The 16871-nt window shown below is 39.6% G+C and overlaps 1 protein-coding gene across 1 annotated transcript in view; it reads right to left on the minus strand.

The window, feature by feature from the left end:
* Positions 1-16871, minus strand: part of STIM2 (stromal interaction molecule 2) — a 143742-nt gene that overhangs the window by 75518 nt on the left and 51353 nt on the right. Inside the window, exon 2 of the mRNA XM_073342331.1 lies at positions 485-615. Coding sequence (XP_073198432.1) covers positions 485-615 — 131 coding nt within the window. The remainder of the gene's footprint in view (positions 1-484; positions 616-16871) is intronic.

Here is a 16871-nt window from a genome sequence, read left to right on the forward strand (position 1 = left end):
ACAGGATGAAGCAACTGGAATTGACCTTAGATGAACAGGAGAGTAGCATTCTTTACTTCCTGGGATTCACTCCATGAGGAAGTAAGTGAGGTAGGCAGAAAAGGAAAATACTTAGTGTCCTTTATAAGTTTCTATGCATCAACAACAATTTAGAAACATAAAAATAAGATTTTTTTTTTTAAATCCTTTTGGGGCCCAGTCAACTCCCATTGACTTTATCACAAGCAGGATTGAGATCATTTGCCTAACATGATTTTTTCCCCATCCTCATGCCTAACATTATATGGACAACGTTACTGTTCCTCTTACTTCCTTTATAATGGGCCAATATAAAGGATGACAATCCTTGTTACACAACTCTAGAAACAAGCTTCATTTTCAAATCACGTCACTGAGAAGTTTTACTTCAAAGGTACTATTTCTGGTGTATTTTAAAATTGAGACAAAAATATATCAAATGGAAACAATTGAGGCCTCCACCTACCTCATCGCTTTCATCTACTTCAATACCACCATCCTTGTCATCATCCATTTGCTTGTGGATCGTGCGGAGAGCTTCCAGACTGAATCGATCCTCCTCAGTAAAGCATGGTGGACTCAGCGAACTATAGGGATCTGAAGGACAAGAAACAAGCATTAGTTTAGTGTCTTGAAATGTCAATTCCCAACCAAGAAAGTGGCTTTTCCCCTCTTTGGGGAAGCAGAGCCTGAGTTACTGCTTCAATTTTAAATATTAAACTAAATGCACGCCTTTATCGTTTTAATACAGACATTCTGCGTGGCTTGACTGTAGACACCTATATAGTCATAGATGCTGAGTTTTGGGAGCTTCTTGAAGGACATTTCTTGCAGGAAAAATGAGTGAACTCCTATAGGGAGGAGAAGGAAAAAGAGGAGGGACATATCTCCTTGGGAAAAAAGGGTAGTTTGTTTCCCCTCCTCCAATACTCCTTTCTTCCTTCAGTACGCTCACCACCTTTTCCTTCTCTCCCCCACTCTCAGGCAGATCACTGCAACAGCCAGTGGAGCCACTGCCTCCTCTGCCTCACCCATTTTTCTGCCAGGCAGCAAGGAGAAAGGAAGAGGAGAAGAAAGAGTAGTAACTAAGTTTAATTCTGCAGTTATGGCTTCACATCAGGTCCTGGTGTCCACAAAAGGTTAAGTGAACAGGAAAGCCTGCTAAATATCCATATGCCTAGTGGATATTGGCTATTCCAGAAGGGCTACAATGAAAGGAAACAAGACATGGACATGTCAGGGAGAAAAAACTCAAGCCACACCTTGTGTACAACACTTGGTAGCCCTGTACAGTCATTTCAGAAACAGCAACTTGTTGTGGAAGGAAAACTCCAGTTTATACATCATACATTTTGGTTTTCCCTGTCACTGCTTCAGTAGCCCTGTTGATGGCACAGGGTGCTCTGCTCTCCTTGTGTCAGGTGTAGGGAAAGGGGCAGAGATTCAAATGCCTGAATGAAGCCATACCAACAGACCCTGTTCTAAAAAAAAACCCCACGTCTCATAGCAACTGGCCATTATTAGCTAAGTGTATTGTACTAGATCCTTTATGGATATCCATCAGCTGATTGTTAATATTTCATACATTTAAATGCACCCATCATTGCATAATCTAGGCACCAAAACTTGAACAAAAAGACAAGTGAAACACCCTCCCTCACCATTAAAAACACGATGAAGTGCTATGCTGAGTTGAAGGTTACTATGTACAGAGCAGTTGGGCACTCAGTTCCTTCAGCAATATAAATGGGACACATCAATCCAAACGTAGTAGCATGTGAACATTTGCCACAGATGGTTTCTTAAAGTACTACAAAAGTTTTCACGCAGCTACCAAGAAAACAGTACACGCTCACTTGCTTGAGTGTCAAAGGTGATACACAAATACACCGAAAGGTGACAACAGTCCATGAGGGGAAGAATTAACTAGGTTTGGAGCATCCAAACTGACCTCCTCCTAGTAAATTACAAAAGCCTCTATTTCTAAGCTCTATGGTAACATTGCTAGAAAGACAGGAGCAACAAAGTCAATGACAAAAGACTTGGCACATCATAGAGCTATAGAACAAGAGAGAAGGGAATGTATTTGAACAATTTACCTTATCAGGACTACGATTAGCTAAGCATCAATACCTCCCTCTTTTGTAGCTCAGATGTCCAAACTGTCCTGCATCCCACTAATAATTGTGCATGTCTGTTCTGGAATTCCAGATGGGACAAGACAAGGAGTGAGACTATATACAACTGCTATCAAATTCCGAACAGTGACAGTAAATGAAGAGGATCCACTGAAGTCACAGTGAAATTCAACACTAGCTGCATTAACTAGGTGATGACTGTAGACAGGAGTGCTCAGCATAAGTTTTAAACAATGAGAAATCACTTTTTAGCTCTCAACAACAGGCCAAACTGATTCACCACATAGTGCTCAGTTTTGCAGTGCAGAGAATGAGAAGCTGGTCAGAATAACCTGCTCCTTTTTCCAAAAAACAAACAAAAAATCCCCAGATTTTATTTGGCAGCCTTTGTCTCATTGAAGAATAGGGTTAGTTTATACAAAAATTGACAGCCTTGAAACCTTTGTCCTAACAATGACATTTATGAAATAAAAAGATGTAATGCAGAGTGCTTAATGTAATAACTTGCCTTCCAAAACCTATGACCCACCTGGAAAGTTTTTGCTACAAATAGTAAGGGAAGAGGTTTCCATTCTTGCTCCTGGCCCCGGCCCTTCGCCTGTAAAAGGCAGGTAATTTACACCACAGCATCAGCCAGTCAGCCAGGCAACAGAGCGCACTACTACTATTTTTTGCATACTGCTACAAATGCACCTTGACTTTTCTTCCCTATCTCAGCTCAAGAGAGAAATCTAATAGACCAGAATAATAATTTTTGCATTACAATGTTACGCCTGCTTGGCGCGTCTTTTCTTCTAATTGAAAGTAAAAAGAGAGCCACATGAGTAAGAAAATCAGAACAGGTAAAAAAGAGAGTAAGTAGTGCAGAAGTGTGTTTGAGTGACGGATCTATATTTAATTACACCTGCTAACCTACTCAAGTAGAAACAAACCAAGCCTTGACTAATTTGGCCACATAGTTATCAGTTTCCACCCATAAAACATTTTTAACGTTTTGCCGAGTAGATTAAAAAAAAACCCCAAAACTTATCTTTTCGTTCTAGAAAGCTTTACTCTGATCCCAAAGTTTTGTGTACTCAGGTTGATTAGCTTCTTAATATCTCTGAGAATGTAATGCATGTAAATATGCCTCTTTTCATGTATACTTTAAGAGACACGACAGCTTTTATTAAGAGAGAAAAACAAATAGACGACCCGTGCTTCACATGTCCTGAGCTCTGACCAAGGGAACACTTGATACTTCCCTCAGATTAAAGAGCAGATCAAGTTCCTGTTTGCTTTTCGCAGTGAGGAACATGAAGTTGAACCATGTCTTGGTTGAAAAGAAAAGACACACAATAGTCTGAACAAAATCAGTCTGATCTCAAGGTTTATTTTTATATAGAAAAAATTAGAAGTACCATTCCCTAACTGACAGCACACTTCAGATCGCTTTAGATACACATCACTAGCCTAAATACTATTCTGGAAACAGATAAAAGAACAATTTAAAAAGAATTTTCAGATCTGGTTCAGACCTTGTGAAGCCATTCATTTGGAAAAACTGAGTAATCAGGTACAGCTTTGAAAATTTTTTAGTATGCACATGGATAAGCTCTACTTTGGTGTTTGTTTGCAAGGCAGAAATTTAACCTGAAATTAATATCAAGTGACTTCTTGGTAGGAGCTTATCAAACTTCGTAGAAATGGAGGTTTTCTTCCTCATTTATCTTAAAGTAGGGCAGAAACCTTAAAAAAAAAGGTGTGGAATGCAATAAGGTGTTGCAAAGCTACCTTGGTTTTAACCCTTTCCTATCTGGATCCAGAGTGTCAAAGGTGGAATCATCTGAGTTCTAAAACCCTCCATCACACTTTAGTGATAAGGCTGGCTTTTGTATGGACCAATTTCTCTGGCCTACTAGGACATGCAGTCATGTTTCTACAATAACATCTTTACTTTTAATCCCAAATTGTACTAATGTGAAGAATTAAAGGAATGGTGTCAAATATTTTAGGTCAGTGATTTTCAACCTGTGGTCCTGGAACCCTGAGGGTCCACAGACTATATAAGATTTCCAAAGAGGTCTGACTTTTTCTTTTTTTTTTTAATTTATTAAGGTAGTCACATACAAAAAAATGGTGGAAAACCATTTAGGTAGCAAGCTTTTGTCAACTTCGAAGTTGAATTTGACATTAACCTTCTGGTAGTGCCAGTAAAACCACAAGTAAAACTGTACTCACTTGAAGTAATGTGGAGTAAATCTGCACAAAGTGTACTTAGAAGCTACCATACAGCTGTGGCATTTTTTGGTGGAGAAACTGGGGGAGAAATTTTAAAAGGAAATATATCACAAGGAGGAAATTTGTCAATAAAAGATTAAACTTTAAAACTATTGCAATTTATGGCTCAATGAGTCAATGTATTTGGCAGAAGCCTTTTGAAATGATCCCTCCATCTGCCACAAGTCACTGAGTAACTATGTCTTCTATCTCTGGGCCAGTAGGAAATGTACCATACAGCCTACTTCCTACCACAGGGAATTCTTCAGGCAAGTGGGCCCCTAACTGGCCATTCTCACAGTAATAGGTCTGGCAATAAATTAGGGGTGTTAATCTAGTATTTGGATTTGTTTCAAGAAGAGGCAGGCAGACTTTGTGCACACTGAACTAATTTTAATCTTTACTGAAATTTAGGCAGATCTTATTTTTCCAAAGGTGATTCAGGGTGTGTTGTTTTTTTTTAAAAAGACAGTTAAAGCTAAAGTGACATCAGTCAGAGACACATCAGTTTCCCATTAGAATCTCCCTCTCTCTCCACGCTCCTTGCACTCTTTTCCTTTCAAAAAGCAATATAAACTGAACTTCTGAAGACATGATATCAGTACAGATTAGAAATCAGGCAGAATGAGTACACCTTCCATTGCTAGTTTCAAGTATTTGAGAGTATCATTTTCAAAAACTATCATCCTGTACTTACACACACACCCATCATATAGTATGAGTGCCTCACAATCTTTAGTGTATTTATCCTCACAACATGCCTGTGAGGCAGGGAAATGTCATTATCCCCATTGTACAGATGAGGAACTGAGGCACAGAGAAGCTAAGTGACTTGCTCAAGATCATGCAGGAAGTCTGTGGCAGAGCAGGAACTTGATGGCAGGTCTCCCAAGTTCTACTCCAGTGCCCTAATCACTGGACCATTCCAGTGCACACACACTATCTGTTCTTTAGTTTTCAATGTCTACACCAAAAGAACGGATCTCATGTGGCCTCATAAAATATTCCCTAATGCATTTTAAAAAGTACGTAGAAAACATGCTTTTGATATCTGGCTTTTCATTTACCAGAGTGGGGTAAGTTTTGGGTTTCTGCAGAACACAAACACAAAATTCTACTCCAAACTGAGCCAGTTTCTGCTAAAGGAAACTCCACTCAGACTTTCCCCCTTAGGGCATGGTTTCCTCTAGCTTAGAACAAATTCAACAAAATATAAGCAGGGCTTCAAGAACCCTGCCCACTGGAGAGCTACTGACTGGTGAGGTTTTTAGAGCCAAGTCTACACAAGCAGGACTACAGTGATTGTTGGCTCAGCGTGAAGTCAGTCATCCTCCTGTGGAATGGGTAGGGTCCCACTTCTGCAAAGAACTCCTCCTCATAAAAGACAGGAAGCAAGATAACTTCGCAGAGCTGAACAGGGGAAAAAAGCCCGCCAGCCATTCCAACCCTTCTCCACAAAAAAACAGAGTTAAGACTGTCAAACTCTCCTCACCCCCTCTTTTGGCAGAAGCTAAAGACTTTCAGCATAGGAGAGCCTCAGAGCAGTGGTTCTCAACCAGGGGTCCGAGATCCCCTGGGGGGGCGGGGCCTCAAGAAGATTTCAGGGGGTCCGCCAAGCAAGGCCAACATTAGACTCACTGGGGCCCAAGACAGAAAGCTGAAGCCCCATCATATGGGTCTTAAGCTCTGGGCCCTGAACTCTGCCACCGTGGGCTGGAGCCAAATCCCAGCTTCAGAGCGGCCCCTGGGGCATGGGGCAACAGGCAATTGCCCTGCTTGCTACCCCAACACCGGCCCTGGCTTTTATATGCAGAAAACCAGTTATTGTGGCACAGGTGGGCTGTGTAGTTTTTATAGCATGTTGGGGGTGGGGGGGTGCTCAGAAAGAAAAAAATCTCTGAGGACAGAGAATCGAGATATTAAAATAAAATTGCAGTCATGTAAAATGTTGTGGAGAAGTTCAACAATTGGAGTGTGATGCACATGGCCAAGGGGAGTTCATCCATCAGTGCCCTCTCTGTTCAATGTCTTGTACTGAAACCTGACTGAAAGGGGTCAGGATATGGACAGACAAGCTTCTCAATTAGTTTGCTTATAAGCGGGAAGTTCAGTACAGTATTAGGCAGTATTTGGAGAGAGTGGCCACATTTAACAATGGTTTCTTAAGTACTGGCTAGTTTATGATCCTGTTTTTGTGGGCACACACAGGGAGGAAAAGGGCATGGATCAGGGTCACAGAGGATGTCTTTAAGGGTTTCTAGGATATCCTTCTCTATGAATAGGCTGAATTCAGATTTGTCATTTTTATGCTCCTGATTTCCAGAGAAGCAATCTGAGATGTGGGTGATTTTTTCCACAGAAGTAGGCTGAGTATTCTTCACAGTGAAAAGTGCTAAATTCTGTAGCTGAGTGCAGGCATCCTGGAATAAAGTAAACCAGGTTCAAAAACAATTCAGCAGGGCATAATTTACAGGTCACTATGATGGAGAAGTGGAATTTCTTTGCATTTTCCACAGAGAGGGTATGGATTCACAAGAATTCCTCATGCCAAAGCCTGTCTGCATCTTCATATGGTTTTCTGCTAATGACATTCCCATTTTCTTCCCTCCTGCTTCAGTTCTGTAGATTGTACCTTAAATACAGCACCAGCTAAACACTAAGATACCTCCTTCTAGCAATTAAAACAGACTTTAAAAAGACAATACAACAGCTGAATAGAAAAATGCTACAGCAGGAAGTGAGTCTGAAGACAAAAGAATACATGCTGAAAAGCCCAGATATTCTGGCACAATACTGGTTATTTGATATTACCGAAGAAAGCTAAGCTGTTTTGCTTTTAAAGACTCACCATGTGGCACTTGAAACAGGTATTCAAAGTGGCAATTCAACAAAAATATGTTCTCATGCCCCTCACCTCAAATCCTCACATGATAAAGAGAAGAAAAGGAGTACTTGTGGCACCTTACAGACTAAGAGCTGTAGCTCAAGAAAGCTTATGCTCAAATAAATTGGTTAGTCTCTAAGGTGCCACAAGTACTCCTTTTCTGCCATAGGACCTTCACTCACATTTCCTATTAAATACTGTCAAAAGCAACCACTCCTACATCTAATTATTAAACACCCCCGTATGGCAAGCAAGCTGCACAGAACAGAATTTTAACTTGACAACTGTGTCACTTGTGACATTTATTTAAATGACAAATGAGACAGTCTAATGCAGCAGCATGTCTTGTCATTTAAAAACATGAAAGCAACCAGATGGACAAGATTTTCAAGGAAAAAAAAGCACAAATAATTACAGAAATAACTCGCATCTTCCTGATCAATACAACAAGATTCCACCTTACAGTGACCAGGAATGTAAAAACACTTGGGTTTGTGCCCTAATTTCTGTCAATTATGTATTAAAGACTGAAAACCTTAGCATGTCTACTATGTTACATTAGAAATTAATCTCCATTCAGGAATTTTATTAACAAACTAGAGGAATTATGACATCACAATGGACTGAAAGATGAGCAACTGAAAGGGCATTTTCAGTTATTTTAAACACTTGTTTCTTAACACACAATTCTAAAAACACGCCTAATGATATCTTTAGAGAAACTAAGTCTTTGTTGAACAGTCAGTATCCTCACTCTTTCAGTTTAGTTCTGAGAAAGCTCCCAATATACATCTGAACCAGTGATGAACTGCCAAAATCTTAACCACCAGTTCCCTCCTCACCCCACGAGGGGATCGTTGCCCATCCCTGCCCCCCGGGACTCCTGCCCCATCCAACCCCTTGCATTCCTTGATGTCTCCCCTCCCCCGGACCCTTGCCCCATCCACCCCCCTCCTCTGTCCCCTGACTGCCCCCAGAACTGGGCAGGAGGGTCTTGTGGGCCACTGTAGTGGGTGCCCACCCCACCCCTAAGAGCGAGAGGGACATGCCGGGGGGGGGGGGGGGGGGGCGAGGTGGGGAGTCCCGGCAGTGCTTACCTGGGGCAGCTCCCAGGAAGCATCCAGCAGGTCCCTCTGGCTCCTAGGGGCGGGGGAGCGGCTGCTCCCCCTACTGATCACATCAAAAGTGGTGCCTTAGGTGCTGACTCCATGGGGTGCTCCAGGGCTGGAGCACCCACGGGGAAAATTTTCTGGGTGCAGAGCACCCACCGGCAACTCCCCGTCCTGCACCTGGCCCCAGCTCACCTCACCTCCGCTCTGCCCTGAACATGCTGCCCCACTCCCCGCGAATCAGCTGTTCGGCGGGAAGCCGGGGAGGACTGAGAAGCAGGTGGCAGCTTCCCACTCAGGCCCAGGGTGGCGGAGGTGAGCTGGGGCAGGGAGCGGTTCCCCTGTGCACCCCCGCCCTGGGTTACCTGCTGCAGCGCGGGCAGCCCTCCTCGCACCCCCCCCCCCCCGCTCCAGGTCACCTCCGCCTCCCTGGGCCTGAGTGCGAAGCTGCTGCCTGCTTCTCAGCCCACCCTGGCTTCCCGCGCGAACAGATGATTCACGGGAAGCCTGGGGGGGGCGGAGAAGCAGAGCGGGGCGGCGCATTCAGGGGAGGAGGTGGAAGCGAAGCGGAGGTGAGCTGGGGCGGGGAGCTGCTGGTGGGTGCTCTGCACCCACCAAACTTTCCCCCTGGGTGCTCCAGCCCTGGAGCACCCAGGGAGTTGGCCAGTTAAATTTAGAAGCCCTTTTAGAACTGGTTGTCCCTCGCAGAACAGCCGGTTCTAAAAGGGCTTTTAAATTTAACTGGTTCTAGTGAACCGGTGCGAACCGGCTCCAGCTCACCACTGATCTGAACCCCATAAAGAGTTATCTAGTACAATCAGGGAAGACAATCCTGACAACTCTAAGGAAAACCAACAAATATGCCATTTCTATAAACCTTGCACATAGAAAACTGATCTCTCTGAATGGAAAGGTCTGAGTATTTTCTGTCCAATATAACTTCCACAAAACATACATAAATTTATTCTATAAGTTGTGTGGCTCTCATGACATACAAAATATGAGGCTATATATCTCTTCCTTGTTACTTCATGTCAAAACAAAATACTAGGCACTTCTTGGAAGTAAGTGGATTTTTTTAAGCCCTCTTGCTTTCCACCTCCTATAGATCTTTCTCAGGACTTAAATAGTAATGTAATTTAAATAGAAGTGTAAAAATAGTTGCTGAAATTGCATTTGATTATTTATGTGGTGGAAATCTAAAGTACACTACCATTAGCAAAGCCAACTAGTAAAATAAGTCTTTCCTGGTTAAACTACAGAAATACACCTTGTATAAATAGCACAGATGGTTAACTTTCCAGTAGACTGTAGAGGAATTGAAAACATTTACTCACTGTTAGAAAAACCTGGTGTCTGAAAATGCTTTCGTTCTACCACCTTAACCTACCACTTTACACTTGCTGCATTACTAATTTACTGGACTTGATTTGACACGGCTATGAAAAATACACAGAATTACAGCAAAGGCCCTTCTCCTTCAAGCAGGTCAATAGACTCTCCCAACTCTTCTGAACTAGCATCATTCAGGCACGTACTGCAACATTTTCCCAGAAGAGGAAGCTTTTGTGCACATCTTCATTCATCTTATTTCCCATGGATTTCTGGCAGGGAGAAGGCAGAAGATCTATACAAGGTCTCAGATTTCCTAATAAAGAACTAAATCTTTAGTAAGATCCCACATAGCTATGCTTGGCTGGACAAAAACAAAAGGCTCAATTCAAGATCTTCAATGGGGGGAGGATGGGGAGGTGGAAGGGGAAGAGAAAAAGCTCACCATCACTAAAACAAATTAACTACTGTACACAGTGGTTAATGTAGACTAAGGACTTGTCTACATGGGAAGTTAGTGCACAGTAAGCTAGGATGTGAACTTAAAAGTGTGCTAGCTCTTTGGCAATAAATTCCCCATTTGGCAATAAATTCCCCATTAGACAACCCTGAGTTAGGAGGGAGAGCACTCACCATTCCAAGTGAGGAAGGGAGCAGGGGAAGTTGTAGAGAAGCATGGTTTCTCCACAACCAGGGAGGAGGAGGAGGAAATTCTCCCCCTGCTTTTCTGCTCTCCCACCTTACTTTAGCCCTTGACTATACTCGTTGAATGCACACATTTCCCCCCGCCCTCCCCCCATTAAAGGAAACATGCTTGCAGCACTCAAATTTGTTGTTCCCATTTGATGTCTCCATCTATCACAGGTGACTGATATGGTGATTATAGGAAGATTAAAATTGTTAACTCATCCACAAGTGGTCTGATTCCTTTGGTTATTTTGAGTCCATTTAAATTAGCAGAAAATTAGCATGAAGAATTTTTCTTAAGATGCACATTTTTATTAAACACAACACACACGTGCTAGGTTAGAATAGCTCCAAAAGGCAAACCAATGTATAAATACTTGTAAGTCACACAGGGAAAAACAGCATTCGTAAGTATGGATCTAGAAACCAAAATATGTAATTTGAATTAAGAGAAATAAGCAGAATTATATATTAATTTTTAAATACGCTGTTCTAGTTTTTAAAAAAGAGATTTTTCATAAATATTCCTTTTAAAAAAAGATCTTAATTAAGCAAAAAAGTGTTTATACAATTTGCTAAGGGCACAGAGTCTTCAAATACTAAAAGTTACCACAGAAACTAAAATCACTCACGTTGCACCGATCAGATATGTTTTTAAACCAGTTAATGGACAATAAGAAATTGGGTGAATTGATAACATGTGCTGTGACCAGAGTCCCAGGGGAGCCAACTGAGGTCATTCAATTAGGGGGAACTGCAAAGAATGTGGCAGACAATCCCCAAAGCTGGTGGATATTCCAATACTTAGATTTACCAAGCCAGCACAAAACAGCTTCAATAGTACCTCACTGGTTATCCAGAAGCCAACAACAGTGACCCAGCCTCCGGCCTCCACCCAGATACCCAAGTCAAATATGAGGAGGATTACTAAAAAATCTTAATCATATAAAGTTCTACCAATCCCAAGGGATCGGACACATTACCTCCCAGGTTAATGAATATTCCAGATCTTACCTAAATACATGCTTACAGCCAATTCTTATTAACTAAACTAAAATTTATTAGAAAAGAAAAGAGAGGGTATTGGTTAAAAGATCAGTATACATATAGACTTGAGTACAATTCTTGAGATTCAAATTCATAGCCGAGATGGTGAGCTTTGTAGCCGAAAAAGAGGTCTTTCAGAAATAGTTCATAGGTTATAGTCCAAAGTTTATATTCAGGGCGGTCCAGTCACGACTGAGATCTCAGTCCTTATGGCTTAGGCTTCCCCTGCATGAAGCCTCAAGCAGATCTGAGATAAAAAGGATTGGAACCCAAACATCTTTATACAGTTTCAGGCTTTCTTGTGACAGCTTGGAGTCCTTCAGCGAACAATAGGTACTTTGAAGGGGATTCATTTCCTAAGCATCACCGGTAATTATCCACACAATTATCCACAGGCAATTGCCTGTTTTTCCACCATTCGCAGATGATTTGCTATATATTTCAGAGGGGTGAATACAGCAATATCCTATATTTACAGTTCATTTAAAAGTTAAGATGTCCTTTTGATCTCTGAACTAACAGAATAAGCATGGACAGGGACTGTTTGATTACGTTGTTGACCTCTACCAATAGATATGTAAATACACAAAAACACAAACATTATCTCCCCATATGTCTTTAAGGGCTGAATTTGACTCATTTATCCTGTAGGATGTTTAACCCTTTCTGGTCATGCATCACATGTGCACCTTAACTTTTACATTTAGAAACCTTAGTTTGTTTGGGAAAATTGATTAAAAGAAGAAAAAGTCATCTCTTTTAATGCTGATATTAAATACAGACACTGACATTGAGATAAACTCATTAAGTGGGGTTAGCTCACATCTTCACTTGCTGGTTTTGATCCCTGTTCAAGGCACGGGTATGGACTCCAGCTAAGTGAGAAAATATTTTTAAAATTATATCATAGCTCAGACTGATTTCTCCTGAAGAAACAGCCAAATGCCAATTTCTAAGACTTTCTGTACAACTGTTTGAGTTACTCTTGAGCACAGAAAGTCAGGTGTCTTTTTCATGCTCACATAATTCAAACAGATGAGTGTATTTTTCACAAACTTTTGAAAAAAAAACCCCTCATTCTGGGCTAAGAGCAAGTACGGTCAGCTCAAAATAAATACTTTGAGAATATGAGAGAAACAGGGTGTGCGCTGAGAGCTTACATGCAGACTCAACAAGGGTTATGAATTCTACAGTACTGTTAAAACTAACAAATCAAAGCCCTAAGAAAAACCAAAAGTATATCTGACTTTTGATCTTAATGCAGAAGATTTTCACTGACAATACTGAAATAATTTCTGAAATCCATTCATTTGCTAATTGAGCAGGAATATTTCAAGTAATTTTTGTACTGTATTTCATACACTGTAGAAGATGGCTCTGTAGTGGCCAGATATGAGGTTCTGAATTCACACTGGGAGCTCTTGTGTTCTTTGTGAGCCACACGTCATCAGCAAAGCTGTTCTAGTGAATTACAGCCTTGTATTTACTCCAAGGATCTCTGACCCTGTGCCATCCTCCTAGCACTACCACTTTATAAAACTGATCACTGATGAATGGGTGAAGCACATCCAAGCAAATTTTTACCTTTCCCCCCCCCCACGTTTTTTTTTTTTAAAAGGACAAATACTTAGCTGATTGTTACTCCTCCACTATTCAATAATTACTTGTTTCCTTCCCATCCTGTAGAATAAAATATGATCATGCAAGCCTAAAACTGTTCCATGGCACACACAAATATAAAAGACATCAAGAAAAAAGGTGTGGTATTTTAAACCACTTGCTTAACACAATTAAGCTTAATTTGGTCAGGAAAGCACAAATGATTTATAGGTGACCTCCGGATGTCTGAAAACATGTCCACGGGATTTTCCAAGCAAGCTTCCTCATAATTACAATTGTTTTTCTAGATAGAAATAATCAGTTTCCTGCTTAGAAATGTGCATGGTCTGGCACTGCTGAAATGCAAAAGATTAAGTATGCTCTGGTGATCTGACATGTAGCCTTACTGAACAGAAGCTCACATCAAAATCCCATCATGTGACCAAACCCCACCTTCTGGGTAAAATCCAGGAGTTAGACGGCATGTGGGCCATTAACCATCTTTTTGGAGGAGAGAGGCTCCCAGAATAAAACAGAAACACTACAATGATCAGGCAGATAATTTTTTTTTTTTTTAAATTTTCAGCATGTAAAAATTTTTGAAGTTAATGCACTACTACTTAACATTAACAAAAAACATCTAAAAGGATTTAATTCTTTAAAACAAAGTCTCAAGTACTGAAAACTCACTTGATTGACTAAGATGTGATCCAGCTTTATAAACTGAACTTTAAATTTTAATAAAAATTGTATGCAGTATAATCATAACTTATCAGTCCAATTATGAAACTTTTCATGAAAACTAAATTATCTTAAACTTAAACTTTTTGAGGCATAACTGAAAAGGGCCACTATGAAAAAATGTCAAAAATTATAGTGTGTAAGTATCAGAGTTAACTCGAGACATCTTTAGCAATTTAAATCATGTATTAATAGCAACATTTTCACACAACTATAACAATTCACATTCTGAAGATTATACTTTTAATTGCCCATCTATTTTTTCAGGTATTTTGCTTTTCATGCATGATTCATAATCATATCCTATATCAATGAATCAGGCATGACATCACTGGCATTATTGAATTACTTTAGTCTTCTACACTAGTGGATCGAGGGCATGTATTAACAACTGTCCCAACATTAGGGAATCAAATTTAATCCCCTACGAACATCACTTGTAATATTGCAGACCCCTCAGAGTTCCGGTAACTAGACACTGTCAGAATGTATTTTTACTTTTGTTTTTGAAGAGAACAAATAAAAAAAAGCAGCTATTTGATGAAAACCCAAACTACAAATGATACACTACACACAGTGAAAGATTTAATCGACCCATCAATGCAAAGGCATTTTAAATATTTGCTTTTATTAGCATTAAATCATATGTGCACAGACCAGGAAATTTCCTTTAATATTTACAGCAAAAGTGCTATGCCCAGGCCTTCATAAATATAATTCATATATTCAGTTGCCTTAAATATATTAAAATGTGTAAACCTCCTCTGAAATATTCATTGTATTGCCATTCAACATTAGCATGTTTTAATTCTGATGCTTAACAAAAATACTGTAGTTTGTGTAGGAAGTTTAATATGAGAATAAATATTCACAGATTTAGTACTGCACATCAGCACTAGCGAAGAAGACACCAGTCCCATTTCTCTTCCAGAAGAGGCATGAACCATCCTGCAGTTAACACCAAGTCCAATTCTGGATTACACAATTTACATTTTTGCTCTTACTAATATGCTGCAGGTATTTTTCTAGTGATAATCTTGGCTGACAGGCTTGCTAGTGGGGTCCCAGTTCACCTTGTCTCACTGGATTTTCATCATCTCAAATATTTTTTTGAGTACTACCTGGAAGCTTCCAGGACCTCTAAAAAGTGAGGTGTTCATATGTACCCCAGGAAATAATATTTCAGTTATGTTATTACCCACACATTTGTAACATTTAGACAGTGATTCATTTTTACAATATTAGTATTGTAGAGTGCACTGCAGACCTACCATGTATATTTTAAAAACACATGATGCTTACTATAACTCAAAAGCTTAATATAACTTATCTTCTAGAAAAGCAAGAGTACCATCTGCCAAACAGGATGGCTTGGTTTAAATCTCAGTGATTTAAACCACCATTTTAATCATGATTTAGATGACTGGTTTTAATCTTGTTTTGCATTTGTACTTTTTAGTTATTTTCCTAAAGAAATGTTGATTCTTACTGATAGCTGCAAATCAACATGTCTTTAATGGCCACTATCTCTTTTATACTAAATTTTGTACTTTTTTTTGCTAACCAAAAAGATATGCACTTATAGCGCTCAACTTACATTTATTCAGATTCTTAATTTTTATTTTATTATGTTAAGAAATGCATCATACACCATTTTCCATATCCTAGATTGATTTTTTTTTTACTTGTCAAGCTCTAACTGGATGGAAATTCAAATTCAATTAAAAATGCATTTGAAATTTTTTAATTAAGTAAAGCTACCTTAAATGTGCTGGATACATAAGAGAAAGTTTATCAAAACTTGTTTTGCCTTGAAAGCTAACTGATTTATTAAACAGTTGTATTATCTGAGGTTCATGAACTGAATTGATTGTTTCTGGTGACCATCTTCAAGATGGTCTTTAGAACTAGTAAATTTCATCTTCTCACATGTAGTTTTTATTTATAGATTGGAAGAGGAAAACAAAACTTTCCTGCACTTTCAACATCCCAATTAGTTTCTTAACTCTGAAAGAACTAGTCACTGAACTAGCTGAATACACAGAAGAAAAGAAAATATTCTCTCCCTACCTGCAGAAGAGGCTACTGCTGTCAAAAGCTGATTTAGTACTTCAACAAACTCTGGTTCCAGATGCTTAGCAAATGACTTCCACCCACCAGTTCAGCAGTTGGACTTCCTTTAAAAGTTGGCAACAAACATGTATTGCTTAATATTATTTTTTTTAATTTAAATTATTTTAACAGATTACCGTATATTGACTTTATGCCTCCAAATTGGTTGTCAATTTAAAATTTAATATTAAATAGTTTTTAAATAAGTATATTTGATATAAATTTTAAAAATTCCACATAAAGTCACTGATTTTTATGCTCCCTTCTGCAAGTTCACTACTTTAAAATGTCTAATACTCCTTTATTTTTAATAGTCATTTTACATTGAAGAAGAAGAGTCCAGTTCTCTCAGTAAGTATAAGAAGTTTATATTTTAGGAAAAAGTCAATGACTTCAGTATATAAGTCAGACAGTGGAGTCACTATCTCTGGTGCCCAGACCAACTAGACACTGATAAAATAATAAACTGTTCATTTAAACAAGACACACATCCTAGGATATGGGGAGTCATAAAACTGGAATTGATCAGCAAAAGGTGAAGCTCTTTGAAGAAGCAGAGGGGTAGCCGTGTTAGTCTGGATCTGTAAAAGCGGCAAAGAGTCCTGTGGCACCTTTAAAGGAGGATTCATACTCAAAAATATATGTGGTTCTTTAAGTCAAATAAGGGTTGGGCGATAGCATGGTTTAAATGCACTAGCTGACTTCCACTTCCAGATACTTCAGTGAAATCTTGTAAGGTCACAAACAAAAGGAAGTTGGACAATATCTTAAGAGCCCCCTCCCATTTGTCTAAAGGATAAATATCTCTATAAAAAATTAGTGAAATGTGGAGTGACTGCCATCAGTCTAAGACAAGAAAAACACTAGGGTTGCATGTCAGGACTGAGGTGAACTTGCAGGATGCCTGAATTTGCTACACCTGAATCTAGCCATAGTCCAGTTAAT

The sequence above is a fragment of the Lepidochelys kempii genome, chromosome 4, assembly GCF_965140265.1.
Source record: "Lepidochelys kempii isolate rLepKem1 chromosome 4, rLepKem1.hap2, whole genome shotgun sequence".
NCBI lineage: Eukaryota > Metazoa > Chordata > Testudines > Cheloniidae > Lepidochelys > Lepidochelys kempii.